At 48.1% G+C, this 26,343-nt stretch overlaps 1 protein-coding gene across 1 annotated transcript in view; it reads right to left on the bottom strand.

Moving 5' to 3' along the window:
• Nucleotides 1-21,488, bottom strand: part of SYNPO2 (synaptopodin 2) — a 127,256-nt gene extending 105,768 nt beyond the window's left edge. Inside the window, exon 1 of the mRNA XM_081134108.1 lies at nucleotides 20,727-21,488. Coding sequence (XP_080990234.1) covers nucleotides 20,727-20,831 — 105 coding nt within the window. The 5' untranslated portion in view covers nucleotides 20,832-21,488. The remainder of the gene's footprint in view (nucleotides 1-20,726) is intronic.
• Nucleotides 21,489-26,343: the final 4,855 nt, after the last annotated feature.

The raw sequence follows: 26,343 nt of genomic DNA, 5'->3' as shown, positions 1-26,343 counted from the left end.
GGTGGCTACCTCGGGCGGGGGACCCATCAGGGCGTGGGGCCCATACTGTTCCACTTTTTGTTTAGGGAGCTGGGTCACGTGTGCTCGTGAGGTTATTAAAAATAACTCAGGACATGTGCTGTGAACCGAGGATTATACTTACTCCAATCCTGTGCTCCTGTTGTCCAGAGGAAGGAAAAAAATTAACTTAAATAAACAAATAAAAACTCACACTCCACGGCTCAAATGCGTCAGAAGGCTTCAGATAACAATCTGATTTGTTTGTCTGTCTCTTCTTTTATAGGACTTTTTAACATCTGATGTTTTTTGTAATATAAAAAACCCTTCCAAATATCAAAATGAAATATATAAAATATCAGCAGAGAAAGCACTAAGGTCAACGGATTTAATCCTTCCCAACTCCCCTGATTTTGCTAAAAGAGTGACTATGTTGCCGGACCTACTGTCTCTCTTTCTCCTTCCACTGCCCTGGCCTCTGGCCTCGGCCTCTGCGTCCCGCTTCCCGTATTCCGCTCTCACCCCGGCTCCCCGGAGCCCACAACGAAACTCCTAACTCTTCCTCAGATGGCCCTCTGTACGCCCCACAGATAACGCGCTCAATTCAGGTAAAATCAAATTTAGCTCCTTCTCACAACTGCCCCTCCTCTGCAATATTTCACAGCAAACGCCACGTCCATCCTGCAAATTCCTGCTCACCCTCCCCCACCCTCGTCATCCATCCGTCACCTTCCTAACACAGTGGTGCCTCGGTTTGCGAGTGTGACCCGTTCTGGAAGCCCATTCGGGTTCTGAAACGTTCGAGACCTGAGGGACCCACAGCCGGGCCTCAGGACCTTGCCCTCAGCGGAAGCCGCGGGGCCTGTTCGGCTTCCGAGGCGGGTTCGAAAACCGAAGCATTTCCTCCCGGGTTTATGGCGTTCGTGACCCGAAATGCTCGTCCACAAAGATGTTCTAAAACTGAGGCAACACTGCACTGCCATTTGCAACAACATCGGTGCACATTGAGAATATTACGCTAAGCGAAATAAGCCTGTCAGGAAAAGCTAAGACCCATATGATTTCTCTCATATGTGGGACATAAAACTGAGACTCGAGGACACAGACAGCAGTGGGTGGCTGCCAGAGGGAAGCGGGTGGAGGGTGAAGGGGGTCCGAACATACGGTGACAGGAGGAGATGTGACTCTGGGTGGTGGGCACACAGTGCAATATACAGACCTTGTATCAGAGAAATCCACACCTCAAATCTATATGAACATATTAACCAATGTCACCCCAATAAAGTTAATTAAAAAACAGAATTAGAGAGGGTTTATAACAACTAAGATGGTGAGTTTGAAAGGAAGAAGCTGGTGACTTTTAATCCCTGGTTCTTTCCAACTTCTGAGTTAAGCTAAAGAGATTCTAAAACTTAGTATCTTCTAACTCTTCCCATGAGGGCGAGGTGGCAAGATCTTCCTCACGGCCCTTCTCACCGAGTTTTCCTTGAGTCTGACAGAGACTCCAGCAAACGCCACAGAGACCTGCCGGTGAGCCTTGATCCTGCACAAACACGAAGCAGACGGAGGAACAGGCTCAGGCACCAGGGAGGGACACTGAATGCCTCCTGATCAGAGTCTGTCTTACACAAAACTCGCCGGCATTTACTCTCGGTCGGACGAGATCATTGTGGCACCAGCACCACACAAGTTCTCAGAAGACTCTCAGGTCTGCGGCCCACGCCGCTCCGAGCACAGCGCGCTCGCTCAGTGGCTCCCGGGCCTGGGCTACCTCGACGAATTCGGGGTCCAGGCTGAGCGGGGACTCCTGGGTGCTGCTCCCTGACGTCCACATGCAGAATCAGTTTAGCCGTGATTTTTATTTTAGAATATGTCACCCATTTCTCTCTTTAAGGCCTTGCCACCTTGTGTGATTGTTACAAAGCTGCCTCTTCCAAGGAAGTCTGTTAAGAGCAAGGACAATGTCTCGCTCACCCCAGAATGCAGCCCCATCATGGTGAAACCAGAAACAAACTTGGTCTTTGTCTCTGGTAGCTGACACAAAACTTCTAAAGCCTCGGACTCTCCTAAGGGAAGGGGTGTCTTCTATTACTCATAAGGAGCCTTTTGACGCCCTTGAGTTTATGCTAATGAGGTGACTTAGGGCGGGGCCCCTAGGCAGCCTCAGATGGGGCTGGTCACTAGAAAGACCTAGTGGTTAGAGGGTTGGGACACTTTCAGCCCCACCCACCAACCTCTGGGAAGGGAAGGGGCTGGAGACGAAGTGCTATGAAAACTCTTCAACAATGAGATTAATGAGCTGCCACGTTGATGAACCATCCAGGTGCCAGGAAGGTGGCACCCAGTTCCCCAGGAACAGAAGCTCCTGTGCTCAGGGCCCTTCTCGCCCTCACCCTGTGTACCTCTTCATCTGACTCTTCACCTATATCTTTTATAATATCTTTTAATAAACTGGTAAATGTTTCTCTGGGTTCTCTCAGCCACTCTAACAAATTAATGGAACCCAAGGAGGGGTGGTCTTGGGAACCTCCAATTTTTAGCCAGTTGGTCAGAAGCATAGGTAACTATCAGATATGTGGCATATCTGAAACAGAGGCAGTCTTGTGGGACTGAGCCTTAACCTGTGGGATCTGACACCATCTCCAGGTAGATAGAATTGGAATTAAGCTAAATTTGTGAGACACCCAGTCAGTATCCACTGAGATTTGGAGAAATGCTTATTTGGTGTGGGGAAAACACATCAGAATAGTACTTTTCACAAAGCAGCTGGGAATATGCTCACCTAATTAAAGTGACTATCAGAAGCTGATGCTAAAAATTAGCTGGGACCCACAAACCTGGGAAGTGTAGTTGATTTTACCCTGAAATTGCTCCCCTAATGGTTGTAGACCCAACTTGGAAAATTGCACAGAGAAAAATTCTTACAATAAAGTTGAACCTATAAACATTTAGCTAAACATTTTCCTTATTAATGACGCCGGAGGTTATTCCGTAACTGCTGATTCAGTGTAACTTAATAGTGAGCCTGGCCAACCTAAAACACTAAAGTCTCATTTTGCTGAACTACTATCTAGCTAGTATCACCTCGTCAACTTAGAAAATTGACTTTTTAATTAAATGCAGAACTTTGCATTTACTGGTGCAGAGAGGGCTTCAAGGTGGACGTGTTCCACCAGAGGGTAAATTACAGGGAAGAATGATCGGAATTTCCAGAATTCTTTATGTGAACAGCTCTCATAGGAAGGAGTAGATTGCTCATATTTCATCGACAAGTCGGGAGATGTCACCTAAATATAAAGAAAATTTTATTTTGTTTTGTTTTGTTTTTTGAATAATGGTGGTCAACAATGAATTCTTTAGATTTCATTGGGTCCCAAGACCACACTATTTTTCAACAGGTGGGTTGTTTATCTGTTAGTGATGACGTAAACAGAAGTCCTCTATAAAGGGGCACATTGCATCAAATGAGGTGTCTCTCTCAAGTCTAAGGTTTTATGATCCTATTAATACTTTCCATATTTTTTCAGTTGCTGCCATTCTGCAATCAATCTGAGTTTGCACCTAAACGGAACCTGTAATTGGTGTAACCTGTTAATTCATGTCTGTGCCTCTAGGGAAATTTCTCTTTATAAAATAAGTCTGTGTTCACTGTACAGAGATCTATTATAAAGAGAGAAAAAAGGTCTCTGGCTGAAAATGGGGCTTGCAAACAAAATGATTTTTAGTCCAAGTCTTGTCTCCACTCCTGGAATTAGTGATCTAAAGAGCTTCTGATTGGTAGTGTCTCAGCTCTTTCCGTGACAGTGACATGGCAAGACCTCATTAGGACCTCTTACGCAAAGAGTTTTCCTTTGACTTTGACACAGAAATGTCATGCACACTGTGAAGGAAGAATGTGGAGTTTTTACTGTTACAGGAATGTGCCGGTGAACTTTCATGTGCGCAAAAACAGTAAAACAATAAGGGAAAGAAGGGAGGCCGGGCACCAGAGGACGGGCTGCTATTTGCACTCCAGCAGCTTGAATGGTGACCAGATTCCACAGAAAAGCAAAGGGGGGGAAACAGAGACGGAATCCATCTCAGACACACACCTGGAGTTTATAAGCGAGGAGCAGAGAAGGCGAAGCGGCTGAGCCATCTGAATGGGTCGTGAGGGCGTTCACGCAGGTATAAGGCAGGCGGTTCCCAGCCACTCACGACAACAGAGCCAAGGACAGCGTCAAGTGACTGGAAGTCTCAGATAATTCAAAGTGTCATCCGAATACCCATTAGATTTTCTTAAACCAAAATACTTCCGCATCTTTCCTTCATCCACATTAAAGGTGGCACCAAGTGGCAAAACAACCAAGGTCAGACAGCGAACAGCAAATCCAGAGGAGAGCTCTTGGATATTTATTGAGGGTCTTCTACGTGCAAGAAACCATCAGATAAAAGAAACGTAAAACATACTCCCTGCCATTAAGGGGCTTAGCATTTTCTTTGGGGGGAAACTCCACACGCTTGTGAAAATCAAACAGAACATGCCCAAGCACCGAATGCTGGGCCTTGAGGAGGAACCACGCTGACGGTTTCAGGGAAGAAAGTGCTCATGTTCTGTTTGGGGAGGGATTCGTGAAAACAGCCGGACTGAACTAAACTTTAAAGGACTGTTAGGGAAATTAATCGACTGCAGAAGATAAGAAAGATTTGGTCTGGAGCTGTGTTCCTTCAACCTAGCTTAAAATGGACTACTGGCTAGGTTCCACCCACACAGCGAGCTTGTAGGCCACTTGGCTTTTCTATGAAATTGATTAAATTCCCCTAAAGCCACTAGTCCCTAAAAAGCACATGTACATGAAATTAATCAAGTAATTTCTAAGCATCTATGCTCCTGAAGATGAAGGGACTGTGAATGCTGTAGAAATGAAAAGCCCAGTGCATGCTCCTTGTTTAGAAACGAGGGAAGGCATATTCTCCAAGGTCAAGGGCAAATTAGGGGACAGAGGGGAAAACCAGGTCCCAGCACAGAAAGGGGAGAGCCCAGCTGCATTCCCCAGCACCGTCCTTCCTCTGCACCTCCGGCCACCCTGTCCTGTGGAGGGACTGGGGCTGAGGGTCAGGGCTCCTCTCCGCTCCTGGGGCCACCTCAGAGCTAAAACAACGGTGGGATCAGCAGCACCCATTGCTGCTAAGATAGAATCCAAGATTAAGAGCAGCCACACAGCAGGGACTGGTGAACTACAGTCGTTTAGGTAGATTAACACCGTGGGGCCACTGCAGAACTCGGATTCTGGGAATGGAGAACGGAAAATGGGGTGGGAACCGAGTTCATGGTCTTCAGCAAGTGGAAGGGGCCAGGAGTGCCCTGTGACAGAGGGGGTGGCCCTGTGACAGCAGGGGGTGGCCCTGTGCCGGGGTGGGGGTGGGGGGGTACCTCGCCTGTGACCATGTTGCTTAATGGTTTGCTCTTTGCTTGGAACTGAATGTGAGTGTGATTGTAAGCCAGTCGTGTGCAGACAGCCGGGTCTCAAAGCTGTTCACGAAAATGTTAATAATGTACTATTTCCGAACAGTTATGATCTTTACTTCACTTTACCCTTTTCGGTAATGAAATAAAAACATATTGATTACATTTGCAAAACAGGACCGAAGTCGCCCTTTGCCCCCCGGGACCGGGGCCTGAGCAGGAGTCCCAGCCTGGAGGGGGTAGCGTGGGCGCCTCGATGGGGGCTGACCTCCAGCGCTGGGCTGCAGGCCGCCCTGGCCACCGGCCCTCTGCCTGCCCTCCTCCCGCTCCCGGCGCTCCGTGTGAACCCGAGCTTCACTCCTGCTTTCATCCCCAACGGCGGAGGCCGTGAACTTCCCCCGACAATGTGCACTCACTCGTTCTTGATGGGATGTGACTTTATCACTTACTGAATTAGAAATAGAATCATCGCCAATCACTCCGTTAAAAAATACTACTCTTTACTGCACACCTACCGCGTGCCTGGGGGAAGTACACAGAGGAACGCTGGGTTCCAGGAAAGTCACGGGAGGTCTCAGAGGCGGGAGCAGCAGCCTCACTCTCAGAGAAGCGAGGCCAGGCCCCCGGGGGGCAAGTGCTCGGGCCGGACAGTGACAGGAAGAAAAAGGCCTTAGGAACCTCAGGAAGGCGTTTCTACGCGTGAACTGCTGGACTGCTGAAACATGCTCCCGGGAAAACTCAGAAGGGCAAAACAACTCTGCACACTAGCGCGTGGCATCCCTGAGTCTGTGCCCCCTCCCTCCATCCCTCCCCCCACCTCTCTCTCGTACACATACGTGCACACACGTGCACACACATGCACACACAGGCACACACACTGTCTCTCCCCTTTCCTCTGCAGATAAAGCAACATCAGGTTCGATGACTTAATTTGCTTGGAAGCTATGGGGGAGGAGAGGTGTAAAAACAGAGAGAAGGAATGAGAGAATGGGCAGTGAGGATAGAGGAGGGATTTCCCTCCTCAAATCAGAGAAGCAGAGAGTCAGGGTCGTTAAAGGGAATGAAGGACAGAAAGAGAAATGCCCAGCGGGATCCCTAACTGAACTGGTGTCCAGGCTGAGCCCTGGGCCGCCGCTGAGGAGCCCAGGGAAGCTCGGTCAGCAGGACGTTATGCGGCCTTTTGGGCACGAAGGACGCAGCCAGTGGGCGTCCGCTCCCACTGCAGCTCTGCCCCGACGCGACACTGTTCTGCCCGGCACTTCCCGCTGGTAGGCAGGCAGCCAAGAGATTGAGGACCTAAAGGGATCCTGCATTCTAACTCCCTGTAGCTGCCAATCGGTGTAACACGATATTTACACAATTCGATCTCATGTCAGTCATGCTGAGCACCAGCCAGTGGGGAATGTTATGTTTTTCATGAAAGAAATAAAAATAAAGGTGACTTCAAGGGCTGCATCTGACTCCTGGGTCTTACACAAATTTCATTTCTCACTGAGCTTGATCTTGATGGGTGAAAATAACTCACGGCCGTCTGAAAAGCTGGAAACTCCGAGTTTAATGCACTATCAGCCGCCCAGGAAAAGCAGCCTTATATAGTAATAACTTCCAATTTAGAGGACGAGAGTGGAGGGGGGCTGGGAGTGAATGACACGCTCATTAGCCTTCCCCAAGGCCCTGGCCGGGTTCCCTGACTGCTCAGAGAGCACTGTCCTGTATTTACTTACCAGGAACAATTTATTTTCTTTTATATTTTCAAAGCACTCTAAATGATTCCTTCTCTTTGTGATGATTTCCATATGCTGCTGTTCTTAGAGAGTGTGAGGCCACATTCTGAAACCATTAAATGCCATCTCACAGTGGGGGGTGGGGGGCCTGTGGGAGCCCTTCCCCTGACATCAAGATCTGAGATCGGTCTTAGAGGGCACTGTGTGGAAGACCCCGGCTATCCCTCTACCTCAGACAGTTGGTTAAGAAAAATTGGAATAACCACAAGTGTGATCAGAGTAACTTTTTAAAACCCTTGGGTGTTTCTGGTGTGTAAAGTCATTTACATGTGTAATTTCTAACCCTGAAAACAATCCTTGGAGATAGATGCCAACACTACCTTGTTGTACAGCTGAGGAAACTGAGGCACAGAGACAAATGTGACTGAAAAAGTCAGAGTCACTAGCTCTAAATACAGCTCAACATAGTTATATGCAACCATTTCTGCACAGTTAGAGGGATTTTCCTCTTTAAAAATCTGTACTTTTTTTAAGTGGGACAACCATTGTATTTAGCCTTGTGAAATATATAACTTTAGGGCCCATTGCCTCAAACTGAGTAAACTGCATAACAAAGAAATCTCGATAAGCGACTCATACTGCAAACATTTTGTGAAATGTTGCATTTTACCAAAAATGAAAATCTGCGCTGGATGAAAGAACTATCACAAATAGTTTACTTGGGTTTTGTGCCCTTAACTTTCCTCTATGTACCTGGAGCCCAAGGACTTGGATTACTGCTTCTCTTAGTTTCTGAAAAAAAATGACCTTGTGTGGAAGGCAGTGACTCCTCCTATAGTAGGAGAGTCATGATGGTGACAGGCTCCTTTACGGCGTTGTCCTTGTGTGTCAGATGCTATCTCAGTGCACAGTCTGTACAGAGTATTGCAGAATATTTTATTAACTGATCCCCTGGGCCTCTGATTCCTCACCTGTAACACTGGTGACATTTTCATGTATAAAAACAGCAAGTCCATTACATAGTACCCCATTTTATAGATGGGGGGACTGAGGCTCAGAAACACGTGCTTAAAGCTACACAGTAACTGGTAGTCAGCGGCGAAATGCTCTGTCCTTTCAGTGGGTCGATTTCCAGACAATATCTAAATAAGATCCTCCCCTCTTTTGAAGGAGAAATGAAGTCAAGTCACATTAGAAAAAATAACAAAACTCTTCTTTCCTCTAGGTCTGATAGCAGGGTCAAAATAAACAGGTCTATGCATCAAATTCTCCTGAATACGCCTTAAATTCTTCTCTCACTAAGAGAATCAATTTCAGAGGAAGAAGAAAGATTTCAATATAATTTTTAACCAAAGTTCTGCATAAGAGGTAGTGGTGACTCTTTATTTAGTAAAGGACTCTGAGGCCTGGCCAGGAACCTGCCATGTCAGGAAAAGCTGAACCGGATGGAGGGGGGAGGGGGGAGGGGAGGGGGAGGGGGGAGGGGGAGGGGAGGGAGGGGGAGGGGAGGGGGAGGGGAGGGGGAGGGGAGGGGAGGGGAGGGGAGGGGGAGGGGAGGGAGGGGGAGGGGAGGGGAGGGGAGGGGGAGGGGAGGGAGGGGGAGGGGAGGGGGAGGGGAGGGGGAGGGGAGGGGAGGGGGAGGGGAGGGAGGGGGAGGGGAGGGAGGGGGAGGGGAGGGGAGGGGAGGGGGAGGGGAGGGAGGGGGAGGGGAGGGAGGGGGAGGGGAGGGGGGAGGGGAGGGGGCAGCTCGAAGCTGTTCTCGTAGGGCCAGTGTGTTCACTGTGTCCCGGTGGGAAAAGATGGGAAGGTGCCGCATGGTCGGGGGCCCCAGGAGAGAGAGTTTTCCAGGGAAAGCCAGGACTTTCTAGAGCAGTTCCACACGGAAACCCGTGCGCCACGCTGGCGTCTCTGCGGCTCCTCGGCCCGGCCAGCGCCCGTCCCAGGGCCCTTCTGTACCGGGAGCGCCCTGAGCCTGGAGGGCTCCCTGCCTATCTGCCAAGCAGACTGCAGCTCCCACAGACATTTATTTTCATCTAAAACACAAGAAGGAAATGAGCACTAACTAGTAACATTGAATCTACAGTAACTGACATAGTCCAGAAGCTACAAATTTCATACCTGAGTGACCCCACCCGCAGGGGACCTCCCAGCACGGTGTTGCAGAATCTTATGTTTTACGGTACTTGATTAAGTGAATTTTCATGTTATTATCTAGGTTCACCTCTTACAAAATGACACGATTATAAAATAGTCCTGAAAAGAAGCTATCGATTAACGGTAACACATCGCAAGCTCACAGACGATGACGTTGGACCTGACCCTTCTCCAGGATCCCGCAGAGGCTCTCCCTCAGCCAGGCTCCGAGATGAAAACCTTGGCTATCTAATCACAGGTGAGCGGCAGGTGACATCCCAGGAAGGCGGTCTGGAAGCTGGGTGTACACCCACTTTGGTAGAGAGGAACTCTGTCTCTCTGGTGCTAGCTCAGGAGGTGTGAGGGAGCCAGGTAGGAAGGTACCTAATAACAAGGCATTCGGAACACGAAGAGCACCTGGATCTGTCTTTCAAAAGAGGCTGAGGTCAGGTAATACTCCACTGAGAACTTCACAGAATTCAGGCCGGAGAATAATGTTTAGAAAGCTCTTCATAGGTGCAATAAAAAATGGCTAAAATAATCCAATATGGCAACAAACCAAGATGTAGTTTTTGTCAGCAAATATTTTTGAAGATGCAAAGAAAAAGGAAGCAGGAAATCAGTAGAAATAATATTAGAACAGACTAACATTGCTGGAGGGAGTTTTCTGTAAAGTTAGTTAAAAGAACATGTGTTTCGGTATGGCCCAGCCTACGATGGTTTCCAGATCCTGTGTCCACACCGAAACGGGTAAGAACTCCTTTGGGCCAATAAGGAAAGACACTGGGCAATACGCTGCCACACGATCTCACTTACATGTGGAACCTCATGAACAAAATAAACTCATGAATGAAACAGGTCTGGAGGCACGGATGCTGGAACAGCCGGAGGGGGGGGGGGACGGGCGGGAAGAGATTAACCAAAGAACATACGTGCGTGTGGGCACAGCCCATGGTCACAGGCAGGCGTGGGGGAGGCCGGGGCCTACTGGACAAAAGGGGGAAATGGGAGGCATCTGTAGTATTGGCGATAATAAATTTTAAAAATAATAAATGAATTCTTCTAATATAAAAAAAATCAATGTTTTCTGAGATAAATGTAAATAAAATCATGGATGGAGACAGCTGCTCTATGGAGATTAACAAAGAGACGCTTCCAGGGCAAGGCTAAGAAGGTGATTCACGTCAAGGTCATTCAGCGCGTCGTTGTAGGTAAGTTCATAGGGCCTGAGGAACGCGCTGGAAGCGCAGGAGCGCTGGCCATGCCGCCAGCACGGTCAGTGTGTGAAAACTCACATTCAAGGACACCGGAGACTTCAACACGTTGCGAGGATGCCGGCGGGGCTCTGCATCGCACAGACTGTGCCACTGAGGCTCGGCCTTGTCTCTGACAAACCCTCAAAGCGCTGCGGGGCTGAGATGGTCACAGTTTTATGAACAGGTAAACGAATGTTACCTGCTGACCTTTTTGGAATGACAAAGTGCTCTCGGTCATCGGTTTCCTAGCATATATTTTAGAACAATAAACAAAACGTGTCCCCCAACAGTGAATTGCTTTGAAAGCAACTTAAATAAAAGAAATGAAACAGAGAGATTTTGAAGAATTGTTTAAAATGTGATTTTTTTTACTTGAAAATTATTTGTTATTCTTTAAAATGTCACATCTGCACACTTAACTGGAAAAGAATTCCTAGCCACTTTTCGTATCTTTCGAACAAAAGGTATCAGTGAGATTTTAACACTAAAATATAAAATGTAGCCTATTCCAATCCACTTGTTAGCACAAGGTGTGGACTTTAGGGAAGATGGACAACTACCTGTCAAATCACAACAAAGTATTTGCATTGTCAGTTAACGAGAATAAAGAACACTCTGCAGCTAGAGATACATTTCTTCAATGTGGATGTACCCATGTTAAGAGGTTATCTTTTCCAACCACAACAGTCTTTAGAGTCAAGCACTGAAATAAATTAAAATTCCATTAGGCCTCTGAATCATTGTGCCACAGGGAGTCACACCGAGATTGTTAAAACCATACTGTTTTCACTAAAAAAACTTCTGGTCAGTGAGAAAAGACTTTGGGCTGTCCACGTAAAAAAAATTAGTTTTAAAATATTGGTTATTTCATGTTTTCTTATTCTTTTAATTTTTTTTATACGTGGTATGCTAGACATAAACTATTAGCATAGCATCACATATAGAGCATGTATATTCCACTTATTACTTTCTATATTATATTGTCATATATAACAATTTTGAGTATATCCTGAGTGTATATGTGTATATATGCTCAAAATTGTTATATATATAACACATATATAACAGTATAAAAATACACTCACTCACATGCAGACACACACACACCCCTGCATAGATCCCTGGCCCTAATGCAGCAAACGGACATGTGCAGCCAGAGGCCATGCAGCCTGCGGGCGCAGGAGGGGACAGCTGTGTGATATGGGGACACGGCAGCGCAAGTGCTTACCTCCTGCCAGAAACTGAGTCAGACCTCCCAGAGACCGGGCTCTCAGACGCGAGAGAACAGTGCTGGAGAGAACCGCAGTGTTTTCCAGAGTCTAAGTGCGTGTTTGGGGGAGGCAGGCCGTGGGGCTGGGTGGCGTGGCAGGGACCAGCTCACAGAGGCCGTGGGTGCCACACGGGCTGTGAGCCCAGGAACAAGCCCGATGCAGGGGCCGTTCAGAGCGTGGGCTTTGGCACCAAGCTGGCCCCCGTCCTGACCCGCCGTGAACCAACTGCAGGACCCCAGTCATCTCCCCACTTCTCTCAGCCTCGGTCTCTTCATCTGCGGGAGAGGGGAGTGAGCCCATTGCGAGGGCAAGTTCACGGGCGCCTGTCTGGACAGAGCAACATTTCACACACCGTGTGGCCACCCTGATGGCGGCGATGGGGGGACTGAAGTGTTTTAAGCAGCGATGCAACAGGTGACTGAGAAAAGCCCCCAGGCAGCCCTCTGCGGCATGAGCCCTGGAATGCAACACCCCAAGCAGGGCGGCAGCGAGAAGGCGAATGTCCTCATCTGAGGGACAGTGGTGACAACCTGGGCAGAAGCTGTCCTCATTCATCTGAGCGTTCTGAGGCCTGGGCGCAGTCGGCGGCAGTGGGCACACACAGGAGGGGACGGGGGGACACTGAGGAGGGTCAGAGCCGTTACCACCCGCATGCACTGTCTTTAAACCCCTTTAAAATGTTCACCTTTAATATGTCTTAAACTATGTGACTGAATTCTCCAAAATGGTCCTACTGCTAGAGAGTGTTCGCGTCAAAGGTAAAGTAGCATCATGTTTTTAAAGAAGACATGGGGAATTTTACAGGAAGAAAATAAAAGAAACACTACCCTTTAGAAGACAGAATTGTGAAAGCTCCTAGTCTTTCCATTTCACTTAAGATATTTTTTCTGGAAATAAAAGTTTATAGTAAAATAACTTGACACTGACTTAAATTAGTGGCGATACACTCAGAGTCAGAACAGCAGTCTACAGGACCACAGAACTCTCTCCACCACGGTCTGTTCAGTCCTTTCCCCCGAACTGCTGTTCAAACTGTGGTTGACCCAAAAGTGTCACGTGTCGGAGCTGTGTGTAGGTCTGCACAGAACACAAACGCTGGGGCCAAACCCTCGGGGCACCTGCCCCGACTCCCCACGGGACAGAGGAAGCTGCTTCCCCGCTGGGCCGCTGTAACGGGGTCTCTCACGGGATAAGGTCAGAGGGGCCTCTCCTCATGTTTAAAAGGTGAGCAAGGAAGCGCCTGGCACCCCACAGACCTCCATGAGCTTCCTGAATAAAATCACCTCCCCAGGGTATGGCTAAGAGCAGTAAGACTTTGGGGGAAGAAGACACTCACTGGCTGTTACTGCAGATTTCTCCAGGAAGACATAATCTGTGTCCTAAAAGGTGAAAGTCAAGGCAGATCAGCTTTGATAAGGGGAGGAAGGAGGGGAGGGGAGGCCCATCGCCTGGGGAGAACCGGGTGGGACGCCCGTAGGCACTTCCCGCTGCCCAGGAAGACGTATCTGGTCCGTGGCTGTGGACTCCAGTGCCCAAGACCAGCGGACAGGAAACGGTTCTGTTATGTCATCAAGAACCAAAGTCTTTCGTTCACAATGTTTCCAGTGGTAAACGCACCACATTTTCTAGCGTGTTGGTCTGAAACACACCGGGTTACACGCTAGCTCAGGAAATCTGCATCCAGATGGTCAGAGCACCTGGACTGCATCTGCTATCGCCAGCGACCGCCACCTGCCAAGGATTTCACAGTGACCACAAACACAGGGTTTTGTTGTTTTTTTACTCCTTACCTGAGGATATGTTTTTATTGATTTTAGAGAGAGGAAGGGGGAGAGAGAGAGAAGCATCTACGTGAGAGAGGAACGGAGGCAGGTTGCTTCCCATTCGCACCCCCCTGGGGATCAAACCCACCACTTGTGGTGTACGGGACAGGGCCCCAAGCCACTGAGCCCCGCTGGCCAGGGTTCTCCAACTCCTTTTACAAACCTCCAGCATGAGGTGCCATTGAACCTGTGAGAACAGATACAGCAAACACCTCGGCGACCATGAACGTTTCCGGTTCATTCACAAGTAAACTGGTTCCCGCCCAGTCTTGTCTCCCATTGCTCATGAGCTTGGAGAGGCATTTCCTCAGGCCATTCAAAGAAGAAATGGTTAGAGATGTTTCCGAGGCTCGGGCGTGGTGAGATTCTAGCTCATACAAACCGTGTGGAGGTCCCTGCAGTTTCCAGCATCTCTGAGTGACAGCCCATTCCCTCCAAGGCTGACACAGAGAGGGGCCCGATGGCCCTGCCAGCGGGAAAGGGTCTCATGGACTTTGGACTGATTTACATAAATTTTTTGCAAATTATTTTTTCAGGATCAGTTTTCTTATTTATAAACTGAGAGTAATAAAACTCTGTCCACCCAACTGGTACCAAATGGACTAATCTATGTTGTTAACACACTTGGATGGATGTAAGACATACATGTGTAGAGTTTTTTAGTTAATATATAAATTAGCTTATATTCTTGAACCCTCCTTAACTGACAGGGAGGTTAGATTATTTTGGGAGCTAACCTACCTATTTTAAAACTGTTGCCATGAGAAGTATGCAAATGTTACCTAGTTCGGGATCATGAGTACATCACAGTGATACTACACACTGACTTTCAGAACCTGCCATGTGACTTTCTTTAAAAACAACACCGCTTTAGTTTAATACCAATAAAAGTCCCTAGTGCTTACTTCTAACCTGAGATTTCCAGACCTTGGCAGTAAGTTCAAGAAGCGGCTCCCTACACCAACGGAAAGCAAGCACCTGCTAAGAGCAAAGCGCACCCCAGGTCAGCCCGGTTACCAAAGTGCTGCTTCACATTCAACGACAGGAGGAAAGAAAGAGTAGTTTCCATTCTTATGAAGCCCAAAGCCAGACTGTTATTCTAAGTACCTTTTCACTGTACCAAGAAACATAGCTTCCATGCGACTGTCAACAGAAGTCACATGGGTTGGTGATAAGGTTTCCGAGCCAACATACATCCAGCACATGGCACTGGCATGCATCCAGCACATGGCACTGACATGCATCCAGCACATGGCAAGGGCATGCATCCAGCACATGGCACTGACATGCATCTAGCACATGGCACTGGCATGCATCCAGCACATGGCACTGACATGCATCCAGCACATGGCACTGACCATAGGAACCTATGTGATGCAGCTGATTTTTCTGAGAAGAGTCAAACCCATTCAGTTATAAACATGACACTGTTATATTTCTTCCAGTAACTGCTTTCAACCATGATAAAGTCAAGTCCCTCCTTTAACCAATCCTTGGTTGGATCCTATGCATTTCTGGTGACTTTTGGTTATTAAAACAGTCGAGTCTAACCCCAGCTTCAATCTTCTGTCTGACTCTAAGCTCTCTCCCTAAGCTCCTTGGCATGGGGTGGAGGGTGTGTCTGCTTCTCACCACTCCTAGCTCCCTCCCCCCAGGGCGCAGGCAGGAAGGAAGGGGGGGTTAGATATACAGGGCATCCCCCAAAAATGTATACACACTTTTTTTTGATAGCTCAATGGATGTTTCTTTTTTTTTTTCAGATTTAACCCACTGGAATTAATAATTATTCAAAGTGCATATACATTTTTGGGAAAACCCTATATTTATTCATAACCGAATGAAGTGGCACTTCTCTCAGGTTAACACTGAGTGGCCATCACTGTCCTCTCTGTGCCTGGCATCCAAATACTGGGGCACTCAAGGGGTTTCTCCTAGGAGCCCTGGAGGGCACGCCACCCCACAGTTCCCTACCATGGGAAACAGGGCTCCTCCCAACTCTATATCCCTTCCAAGCCCCCGGGAGCTCCTCTCGATGCCAGCTTGCTCCTGCCAGCAGCTGGCTAAGAGCCTGGCCTGGGGGGGTAGAGTGCTGGCACAATGGCTCACGTCTAGCCACTGTCTGGGGCAGTCCTTCATCCAAGGAAAACTCGAGGGCCCTTGCCTTACCGAATGGGTGAGGAGCTATTCATTTTCTGTCTCTGTCTCTCTCTTTTTCTGCCTCCCCCTTATCTATTTCCAGTTATATTCTGCCCCTGCCCCATCCCACTGTTCACATGGGCACTAGGCAGGCCAGCAACTGCCCTGAGAAGAGGACATCCCCCAGGGAATGAACTGCAGTACCCCAGACTCTACAGTGATCATTTCTGAGCGTCCCAGCATCCTTCCCCTCCCCCCGTCCCCTCGGCCTACCCATCTTGGCTTCAGAAAGGGAAAGTCCTCCCACCACTCATCATGACCTGCTCACATGCCAAGGGCTCGGCAGTTCTTGCCTCTCTCTGGTCCTCCCCTTCCCTCCCCCAGGAAGGAGCAGTGGGGAAGCGCCACCCTCAGGAAGCCCTGTGGGGACATATCTGACCTCCACTTTCTGCAGCAGTGGCTCCAACCTGGACCACATACCAGTGAGATCAATGCAGGGGGCTCCCCTGACTAAGTCAGAGTTGAATGAAGTTCATGGTAGTTTTTGTAAACTCCCTTTGTGGAACCACCTTACCCTGCCTTTGTACTCTGGGCTCCTGCTTCTACCGGCACAGAGGAAGAGGTCAGCTCTGCAGTGAAATTGCCATGTTTTATAACCTGTGGCAGGTAACTCAGCATCTCTGTGCCTTGATTCCCTCATCTCTAAAATGAGGGTGTTTTTCATACTACTTCTTGGGTTTGAGGGATCATTTGAAGAGACAATACTTGCAAAGAACTTGGAACATGCCCCAGCACAAGACAAGGCCTGATAGAGGGAGCCACATACGTGCTATGTCCAGACAACGGCCAAGTTCAGGCCGTCATTACTGTACTCCACTGGCTCTCTACAGCGGTTGGTCTTAAAGCACGCAAGTCAAAAATAAACTTTTATATAACATCTGCTTAATAGATTTAGCTAGTGTGCACTGGCTTCTGTGTGCATATCTGTTTTTAGAATTTTTAGAAAGTTAGTGCTCAAAATCAATACAAAATTAAGTGATCTGTCATATTTTCTAATAAAGATGTTACTGCTTCCCATATGTAGTAAAAAGCATTCATCTTCAAATATACACATTCAAACACATTAAAACCTTTCTTTCCACCTGGCCGGCGTGGCTCAGTGGTTGAGCATCGACCTAGGATCCAGGGAGATCGAAGTTCGATTCCCAGTCAGGGCACAAGCCCAGGTTGTGGGCTTGATCCCCAGTGGGGGGCGAGCAGGAGGCAGCCGATCAATGACTCTCTCATCACTGATGTTTCCATCTCTCTCTCTCCCTCTCCCTTCCTCTTCCTGAAATCAATAAAGATATATTTTAAAAAACAAAACAAAAAAACCTTTCTTTCCCCTTTAGAAAATGTTTCTGGAATTATTTTACTTGAAACATTTAGAAACCTTGCTAATGGCACTAAGGGATAGGAATTATGCTATTTAAAAGTCCTTTGCCTAAATAACACGCTTTTACTCAAAATTTTAAAGAGAGACTGTATAGCAATATATTGATAAGAAATATTAAGTCCATTTCTGCCACATACTATGGGTGACTGCAATTTGTCATTTCAATTTTAAGAAAGTTATTTGAAACTGAATTAAAATGTAATACAAGACTAAGAACCTCAGTAGTCTATAACTTCGGCTTAAAGCTTACATTTCTAAAACATGTAAAGGATAAACAGTCTAAACGTTTCTTTCGTCATTATTTTCAAAACACAAGATATTTCTGAACTGGTCAGAGGATTTGTTTGTAAAACAGAAATTTCTCCCCACTTCTTATGTGAAGATTTTTCAGAGATTTGCCAAGAGTGTGTCCAGGGACAGCCATGTAAGTACTGGTTCCAAAAATGAGAGTTTGTAAAGTAAATATGCTAGCATGCTTTTTATAAGGACATCTACACGCACACAAGTGGGGTTTTCTGTTGTATTGTGTCTGGATACATTTGTTTCTGCAGATGATCTCTTGGAGATACACTTTGCGAGTACTGTCTTATGACTCTGCATTGGAAATACTGGCTTCCTATCGCATGTATTTAGAACACAAATTAAAAGATATATAAGCATTTTAAAATCGGAGGGATATTATTGATGAGTAGAGCCTTGTTAAAATTCAATTTATTCTTGAAAACAAAGCAGAATGTTGTGGCCTTGAGCTCAGTGTCAATGAAAAGTTATGACGACTAAGGTTTCTGTCAGTGATCTTCGAAAGCTGGGGTTTGCCTACGGCTTACCCAGCCACCCTAATACTAAAAATGTTTGAACATCTCTCAAAGGTGATTAGGCATGTCACTAGATATTTATTGGGCATTATAAAGCTATTCAATTTCTAATCACTTGTAATAACATTAGACTAGTTTTTCTTTTGCTAGTTCAGCTTGTTGGGTTTACCTAACATAATGCAGAATTATGGAAATCTAAACACTCAATATTTTACAAGCCGAAAATGTGCTGCTATCTATAGAACTTGGTAGCATTTCCATTGTACGGGGTGTGATTCAAGCACTGTCTGAAATTTTCTTTCTTTGCAAATGTATATTTTCTTCAATTCATCATCTGCATGTTCATCAAAACTCTGAGTACTTTGTTTGCCAGCAACGTCGCCTACGCAGCCTCCCTGTCCCTCCCGTCTGTGTCGAGGTAACTTGGCCCTAATAAGTTAACGCCAGGCCTACGAACAGGAGAAGGTCCGTGCCCAAGCAGCCTTCATTTAACCTTGAACTCAGCGAGAAACCATCAATGGAATCAAACCGACTCCATGTTTTAGGTGAAAAACAGTGAGGCCACAGCCTTGGTGCCACGGACAAGCACTTTGCTCTAAGGGTTTTCTACAACAAGTAATGTTACTGTAAGAAATCAAATACAGTAAGTTTGAATTAAGAAAAAAATAGGTAAAATAGATTTTTTAGAGGTGGGATTGCCATAGGAATTTGGAAGTTATATCTTCTTTAGAAGGCTCTCCAGTCACTTTCCACATATGCTAAAAACTAGACTATAGTCTCTCTCTCTCTTTCTCTCTCTCACACACACACGGGAATTAAGGCAAACATTCAGGTGCTTTAATATGATCTTTTTAAGGCCACAAATACACTGTCTGGGTGTTTAGAAAGGTGGCTGGGGGAGAGCAGGACTGAATGTTCAGCCTGTGCGCAGTGTGGCAGCCTCTGGATCCTGCCATCGGTAGGGAAGTGGCCGCACAGCCCCTCCGTTCGGCATTTGTGTCAGTTCTCCAGAAATCACCTACGGGGGTCCCATGTTGAAACAAGCAGGATAACTCAGGAGAAACCCATTACCCATCTATCCTTCAAGTCTGGCTACAAAAGAGCCCCCAGGATGCCAGCTTTAAGCCACTCTGTCCCCACGGTTGACCTGGAGTTGACTAGAACACTCAAGCCACACAGCCCCTCACCGGTGGTGCAGTCCCATTTCCTTCTCTCCTTTCCCACCCCCTGAAAATGCCTGTCTCGCTCCCTACACACACACACACACACACACACACACACACACACACACACACCCCAGGAAGGGCGAGAGATGTGTCTCAGGGCCGCTGCCAGTTAGATCAGAGCTGGAATTAGCCCCAAATCTCAGTCCTGGGAGCCAGCCAACTGCTATTCTGGGTCCAGAACAAACCCAGGCTCGTGAGTCCTACAGTCGCTGAGTTAGGCGGCAACGTTTTGTCTGATGCTGCCGGCCGCTGCCTCCTAGGGACACACAGCGGAACCACCTTCTGCACCCTGACTCTCCCGGCCGGGTCCAGCCAGAGACCCTTGCCGACCGCCGAGCCTCTCTGTGTCCTTTCCCCGCCTAGAATTAGCGTGGGACTGCAGGTCTCTGAGAAACAACCCAGTTCTGAAAACCCCGCTTTCGCCTCCCGTTTTATGCTGCCTTTTGGGAGTTTGCAAGTTCCGCTAGGTGGCAGGATCCCCCCATCACACTCTCGAAGGATTTCCTGATGGAAGCCGGAGAGCAGAAAATTTCAAAGAAACTTTCTTTCCGCCCCACAATGAACATTTAAAAAAAATAAAAGCCAAAGATGAAGTCAACTACAAAGGCCAGTGGCCCACATACTTCATAAAGATCTACACCCGTTTCAATGTGTCGTCCAACACCACAGTCGGTGTTAACACCAGGTGAAGTCCGCTCATTGCCATGCATTCTACAGTTTACTTCAGCTGGACCCCGGCTGGCTAATAAGCGGCTTCCCTCAAGCAAACTGGTAGCACATTAAGGTAGGATACAATCTAATGGCAAGAAAAACATCTGTAACATTTAAATCAGTATTAGATGCATTTCAAAGTGACCTCTAAGTTACCCACAGTATGTCCTGAGCGTCTTGTCAGTGCTCTGGGCGCTTAAGCAGATGACGTGTGAATGAAACAGAGTCCTTGGGTTTTTGCATCTATTTGTCAGATCCTTGAATGAAGGTTCTTTCAAATAGACTTTACGACATCATCACACTTTAAAAATGATTGCCCCAAACTGGCCTTTTCATGAGCACTGCATGATAAATGTCAGTTCCAACACTTTTATAGGAGTCCACAGACTAGCCGCCAACCCTGATGCTGAGCTCTCTCCTGGGCCGGAGCCAGGGAAACTGCCCTAAACGCTCCCTCATCTGGAATCTCTGACACTGCCTGCAAGACAGTTCCCAGGTGTCCCGCCAGTGCCAGGGGGGCTGATTAACTAGGCTTTTCTGCAGCTGATAAATACGGTACATTTCCCCCTATCAGTTTCTGGTTACTTACGTATATGCTCTGTTTTCCTCCAAAGTTTCCTTGAACCAACCAACCAACGAACCAACCAAAAAACCCAAGTCCTAAAAATATTCAACGACAGCACAAAAATCGACAGGTTGCTTTTCCTGCCCTCCCTCTGGCACAGCGCAGAGCCACACCTTTGGGGACCCTACCTTGGCCACTTGCAGGGGCCGCTTCTGCTCCTTGCCCCCTTGCAGTCTGAACCCCCAGGGCGCCCCTCCGGTCATGGAAATGCAGATGAAATCCCCGGTGCCCATCCTGTCCCGTGCGCTGGGTGGCAGGCGGGGCTGGGAGCAAGCGAGGCCGGGCCGGAGGAGGCGCGCTCCGCGGGGCTCGGGGCCGGAGGCGGGATGGAGCGTGGCGCGCGGAGCCTGCTCCCAGCCGGAGGCGGGATGGAGCCAGGCGCGCTCCGCGGGACGCCTGTCCTGAGGCGGGACGAAGCGGGGCGCGCGGATCCTGCGCCCGTCCGGAGGCGGGATGGAGCGGGGCGCGCGGAGCCTTCTCCCAGCCGGAGGCGGGATGGAGAGGGGCGCGCAGAACCTGTGCCCGGCCGGAGGCGGGATGGAGCCGGGCGCGCGGAGCCTGCGCCGGGCTGGAGGCAGGATGGAGCGGGGCGCGCGGAGCCTGCGCCGGGCCGGAGGCGGGATGGAGCGGGGCGCGCGGAGCCTGAGCCGGGCCGGAGGCGGGATGGAGCGGGGCGCGCGGAGCCTGCGCCCGTCCGGAGGCGGGATGGAGCGGGGCGCGCGGAGCCTGCGCCGGGCTGGAGGCGGGATGGAGCCGGGCGCGCGGAGCCTGCGCCCGTCCGGAGGCGGGATGGAGCGGGGCGCGCGGAGCCTGAGCCGGGCCGGAGGCGGGATGGAGCCGGGCGCGCGGAGCCTGCGCTGCGGCTGCTCTACTGCGCGGTGGCCGGCGCGCCCAGCGGCCGGGACACAGCCCACTCCTGCGTCACGAGCCCTCGCTCAGCCCACCTCCGGGGAGGGGAGGGAGGCTCGCGCGGGACACAGTCCCCATTTGGGGCAAGATGGGGCGGGGAGCAAACGTCCGCTAACGCAAACGGATGAAATCCCAGCGCTTAAAAGAGGCGAAGATCGCAAAACTTTCATTTAATAATTCTATAAATAGGGAGGAAGGTTCTGGCCTCCCGGGCGCGAGTGACGCGCTAACACAGGGGCTCCGAGAGCTCAGCTACGTCGGAGGTTAGATTCTCTCCATAAGTGTTTTGAGAATTGCCGCACTGATGACTGCCACAGACAGAAGGAGCTAGAGTGGGTTTAATTACTATTTTTCTAAGCTTTCCTGTCTGCAGCCTGCAAGACTAATCGCATAAGAGGGAATAAAAGCAGAACATGTAATTTTTTAAAAACCCTCCTACTCTGAAAAGTGGTCTTCTGAACGGTGTCATCTCTACATCACACAGACACAGAGGAGGCTGGAGGAGAGGATTTCCCACGGAAACCACACTCATAGCTGCGCCTGCTGCATGGTTCCCAGGGTTTCGAGTTTAAATGTTTCATTTCCCTCCTTCCTCAGCCGGAGAGACACTTCTTGGACCTGAATGGAACAGCCAGCCAGCCACCTGACACACAGTGTCACCTAGAGGCTTCTTACTGTCACTGTCTCTCATCACCCTTTCTGCGTCTGGGTGGTCCAACATCACAGATGATCTCATATGTGGTCCAAAACAGTTTAGTGTTTTAAATCTACCAAGATTATACAAATGGAGTGTTTTTACTTTCCCATAATACTTTCATTTTCTGTCACATTCATCCACATGAAGGCACACTAAATACCGAGCTGGGAAAGTCCATGCGTCCGTGTGGCCTGTGGCAGCAGTCACCGTGAGCCGACACTGCCGTTTCCGCAGTAGGAAGCACTTTACAGTGAGCACGTGCACAGCCCGCGCCCAGAGCCAACGGTGCCTGGACTCACCTGCTTTCATCTCAGAGTCCGGAGAGGACCCCCCAGACCCCTGGGGGGCCCAGCGGGAGACACTTTGAAGGTCATGAGGACAAATACTGGAGCTTGAATCTCTTCAGAAAAGTGAAATGACTTTACCAAAATCTCTCTTTTAAAAAAAGACTTTCACAAGTAACATCCTAAAGCATGAACTCTAAGAACAAAAGCAAACACAACTTGTTCCATTTGTCTTTCACTCTCTCGTCTCTTCTGCTCCCAACCAGCTCCCGTCCCCACAGCAGGAAATGCTCTTGGCAAGGTGAGCACTCGGGCCTTGCTTCTGTGCAGCACTTCACACTGTTCCCATGGCCTCCGGAAACCGCTGTCCCTCAGCCTCTGGGGCGCAGCATCCTGGGCGGGCCTCATGCCTCTCGGCTGCTCCTCTCGGGCCTCTGGCAGTTCTCACCTCTACTCACCCACTAACCGTTGCTCTGTGCCAGGGCTGCACCTTTCTATGGGTTCTTTCATTCACCCCGCAGAACCTAACCTTCCCCCTCAATCTCAGATACCTTTCCTTAACTCTGGGCCAATAGAGCCAACTGCCAATTAAGCCTGTTTCTATGTGACTATGTCACAGAAACCTAAAACTCAATATATTCAAAGTCAAGGCCATTATTTGTCCCCAATTCTGCTTTACCTCCTGTGTTCCCCATCTCAGGATAACGACTAACGCATTGCCTTTCTCTTACGTCTGGTTCCCTTTGACTCTGACTTAAATTTAAATGTGGTGCTGGAGGCTGGAACTGGGGCAAAGCTGAAGATAACTGCGAAGACGCCAGTTCTGATGGAGTTAATGCCAACAGCTGTGTGCCTGCAGCCCTCTACTGTGCAAGAAAAATAACCCAGATTTGTATAAACTGCTGTAGGTCCAGTTTATTGTTCCTTGTGGCCAACACACTCCTAACAGCTACACTCAGTGAACAGCTTCTCCATCCAGCCAGTTCCTCAGGACAGAGAACCAGGGACTCAGAAGTTGCTATAACTTACTGGAGATTTACCCTGCCCGGAAACTGACATACAGTACTTTATTTATCCTCAAAGCAACCATGCTAGGTAGTTATTAGTGTCTCCTTTTACTGGTAATTAACTCAGCCTTAGATCCTAAGTGGAAGACTCGAGATTTGAACTTTTGCCTCCTGAATTTCAAACACGTGTTCTCGTCACTGCTCCGGTCTCCGGGCTTATGTACTTCCCTATGCTGGCCTCCTGCATCCGATCACTCAGTAACACTTACAGACCCAGCTTCTACATACCTCAGAGATCCGCCCGTCACCCCACGCCCACTGCTGTGGCCACCTCTGCCCCGGCCTGGGTTCCACCCTAACTCCAAGCTCTACTTCAGCCTGGTTCCCTCCCCCACCCCACCCCATTCATTTACAGCTCCACGGGGACATTTCGGAAGTGCAGTATCCATCCTGTTTTCCCCCTTGAAGTCTTCAAGGGCTCTCAGGACAGTGTAACCCCTTCCCACAGAGCACTTCCTGCCTCCCGTTCCTCCCTTCTCCTGCCCGGAATCCTACGGTTCAGACGCACAGAACCGCCTTCAGTTTCTCTGACTTGCTTTTTTGCTCCACCTGCCAAGGCTTTCTTCCCGGCCACATGCAGATCACCTGATGATCCCTACTCATCCTCCCAGCCTCAGGTTAGGGTCACACTCTCGGGGAGCCTGAGCCAGGTCAGGGGCTCCTTCGGTGCTGCCATCACCCGCACTATCCCTCTCATTCTGTGGTCTCTTAAATTGTCTGACTGCTGTCAGACTAGGGGTTGTTTCTGACTGATTCAGCGTCGTATGCCCAAGTCTAATACATTCTTGACATCTAATTGGTGCTCAGTTATTATACATAGAGTAAAACAGTAGGTACGATTCCCCAGAATAAAGGTATAGAAAAGAGATCTAACGAGTTCCAATTTCTTTTTCTCCACTTAATTTGACTTGGGACAATATGAGGTAAAGGAAAATTCCTGATTATACCACTTAGAGGCCACACAGGCAGGACAGGTGGTGGCTGCCTCCGTAAGCGTGCTCCCGTCCCATTGGGTTGCAGCTATTGCGTTAGGGGGCAAACTGGGCTCCAGGGCCCTGTCTCGGCTCAGCACACCCAGAGGAAGGCACAGGCAGGTCGGAGGCCATCTCCCTGACAACAGTCAAGGGTTTTCCTGCCCTTTGTCGTCCAGCTCTTTCTCTTTCCACATTTCAGGTTCCACGCTCCCTACTTTTCTTCCTTCTGAGTATGAGACTGGTAACAATTACCACACTGGGAACAAGGCCATCAGGTGTGAAAGATCCCTTCTCTGCAATAATTTAAAATGCCTTCAAAAAATGTCTCCATCTTTGATTAAAAGGTAGGGTGTTTTTAAAAAAAATCAAAACATGGAAGAAATGTTTGAGAAAGTCATCTGTTCTGCCCATTATCTATACAATTTCCAGGAAATGTATGAATAAAAAATTTGAAAGCTGTACATAAACATGCACAGAAGTCCACACCAGACTGACAATTTTACAATGTGATGTTATGTTACCATTACAGGAGAATTTAATGGACACATGAAATACTTCAGAAACACTGCTTCTGATGGATCTCATTTATTAATGCATTTAAAAGATCTCAGAATCACCCAAATTTAGATCATCAATTTGAAACACTGTAAAATCTACAGCAAGTGTGTTGTTTTTCAAGAAATAAAGTGTTTTAACAACTGCAGGCAATTAAAATATATATATATGTGAAATCCAACAGAGCCACTGCACAGAAATTTCAAGTAAAATTATGTCTATTCCAACATTTTTTGTTAAGCAGTTTTTTGTTTTTTCTAAAGCCTGAGGGAGAGGTCACTGGGTTAGGTCACTGTAACTTTTATTCCTGTGAAGTACACACTCCAAGCTACACATGACAGAGCCTGACTTGGAGGGAAATTTTCAGTCCAAAGGAGTATCAGATAATGATCATTAAAACCAATTCCACTTCATTCTTTCCAGATCCACCTTGTCCTGCCTTCGCAATAAATGAAATCCAGATGTTGGAACGATGCGAGACATTTTGTTTGAAGCCCAGCAAAGCAGAGACATGCTTTCTAGTTAGTACAACCATTCGTTTGAAAAACAAGCCCTTTAGTTTCTTTACAAAGTTGTTTTGGTTAAGGAAACTCTGGGATGTAAGTCATTAAAAATTACCACTCATCCTCAGGAGACAAGTAAACAGATACAAGATGCTACTCAGGTATTAAAATCACGAAGTGATAGTTGCAGACTTTTAAGTAACTTTTTTCCAAGACTGACAAGATTTAGAGTATGGTAAGCATGTTTTTGTCACAGAATTAATGGAATAACACATAATCACAGCAATCCTCGAGATGCACCATGAGCTCGGGACAGCATCACTAGAGACCAGTGGAACAAAGCATGAGTAAGATTTTGAAGCGGAAGCGGACGGGCAACCACTGTCTTGGTAGATAAGGTACACAAGTATATTTTAGTCCAAGGACAACATCTCAACAACCCTGACCTAGCAAGAAACATCCTTTCTTTGGTTCTGAGTCCATTTGAGCCATGGCTGGAGCTAATTGCCTCTGAATTGTGTGTGCCCCTAAAAGGGGTGAAAAGGGTAACTTTTCAAGGACTATCTGCCTCTGAAGGAAACTACATACAATTCTTGTTATCAAATAATGCATTACTGAGTACATAAAATATAAATTACAATATTCTTCAATGAATTTCAAAGAGTATGTCTGTGTGTAATGCAGGACTGTGCACGTGGAGCTGCTCCCCTAACAGAAAGATGAAGCAAATGCCACCTTTAATAAATACTCCGGGGT

The sequence above is a fragment of the Miniopterus schreibersii genome, assembly GCF_964146895.1.
Source record: "Miniopterus schreibersii genome assembly, chromosome: 4".
Taxonomy (NCBI): Eukaryota; Metazoa; Chordata; class Mammalia; order Chiroptera; family Miniopteridae; genus Miniopterus; species Miniopterus schreibersii.
This window is presented reverse-complemented; position numbering and strand designations above follow the sequence as displayed.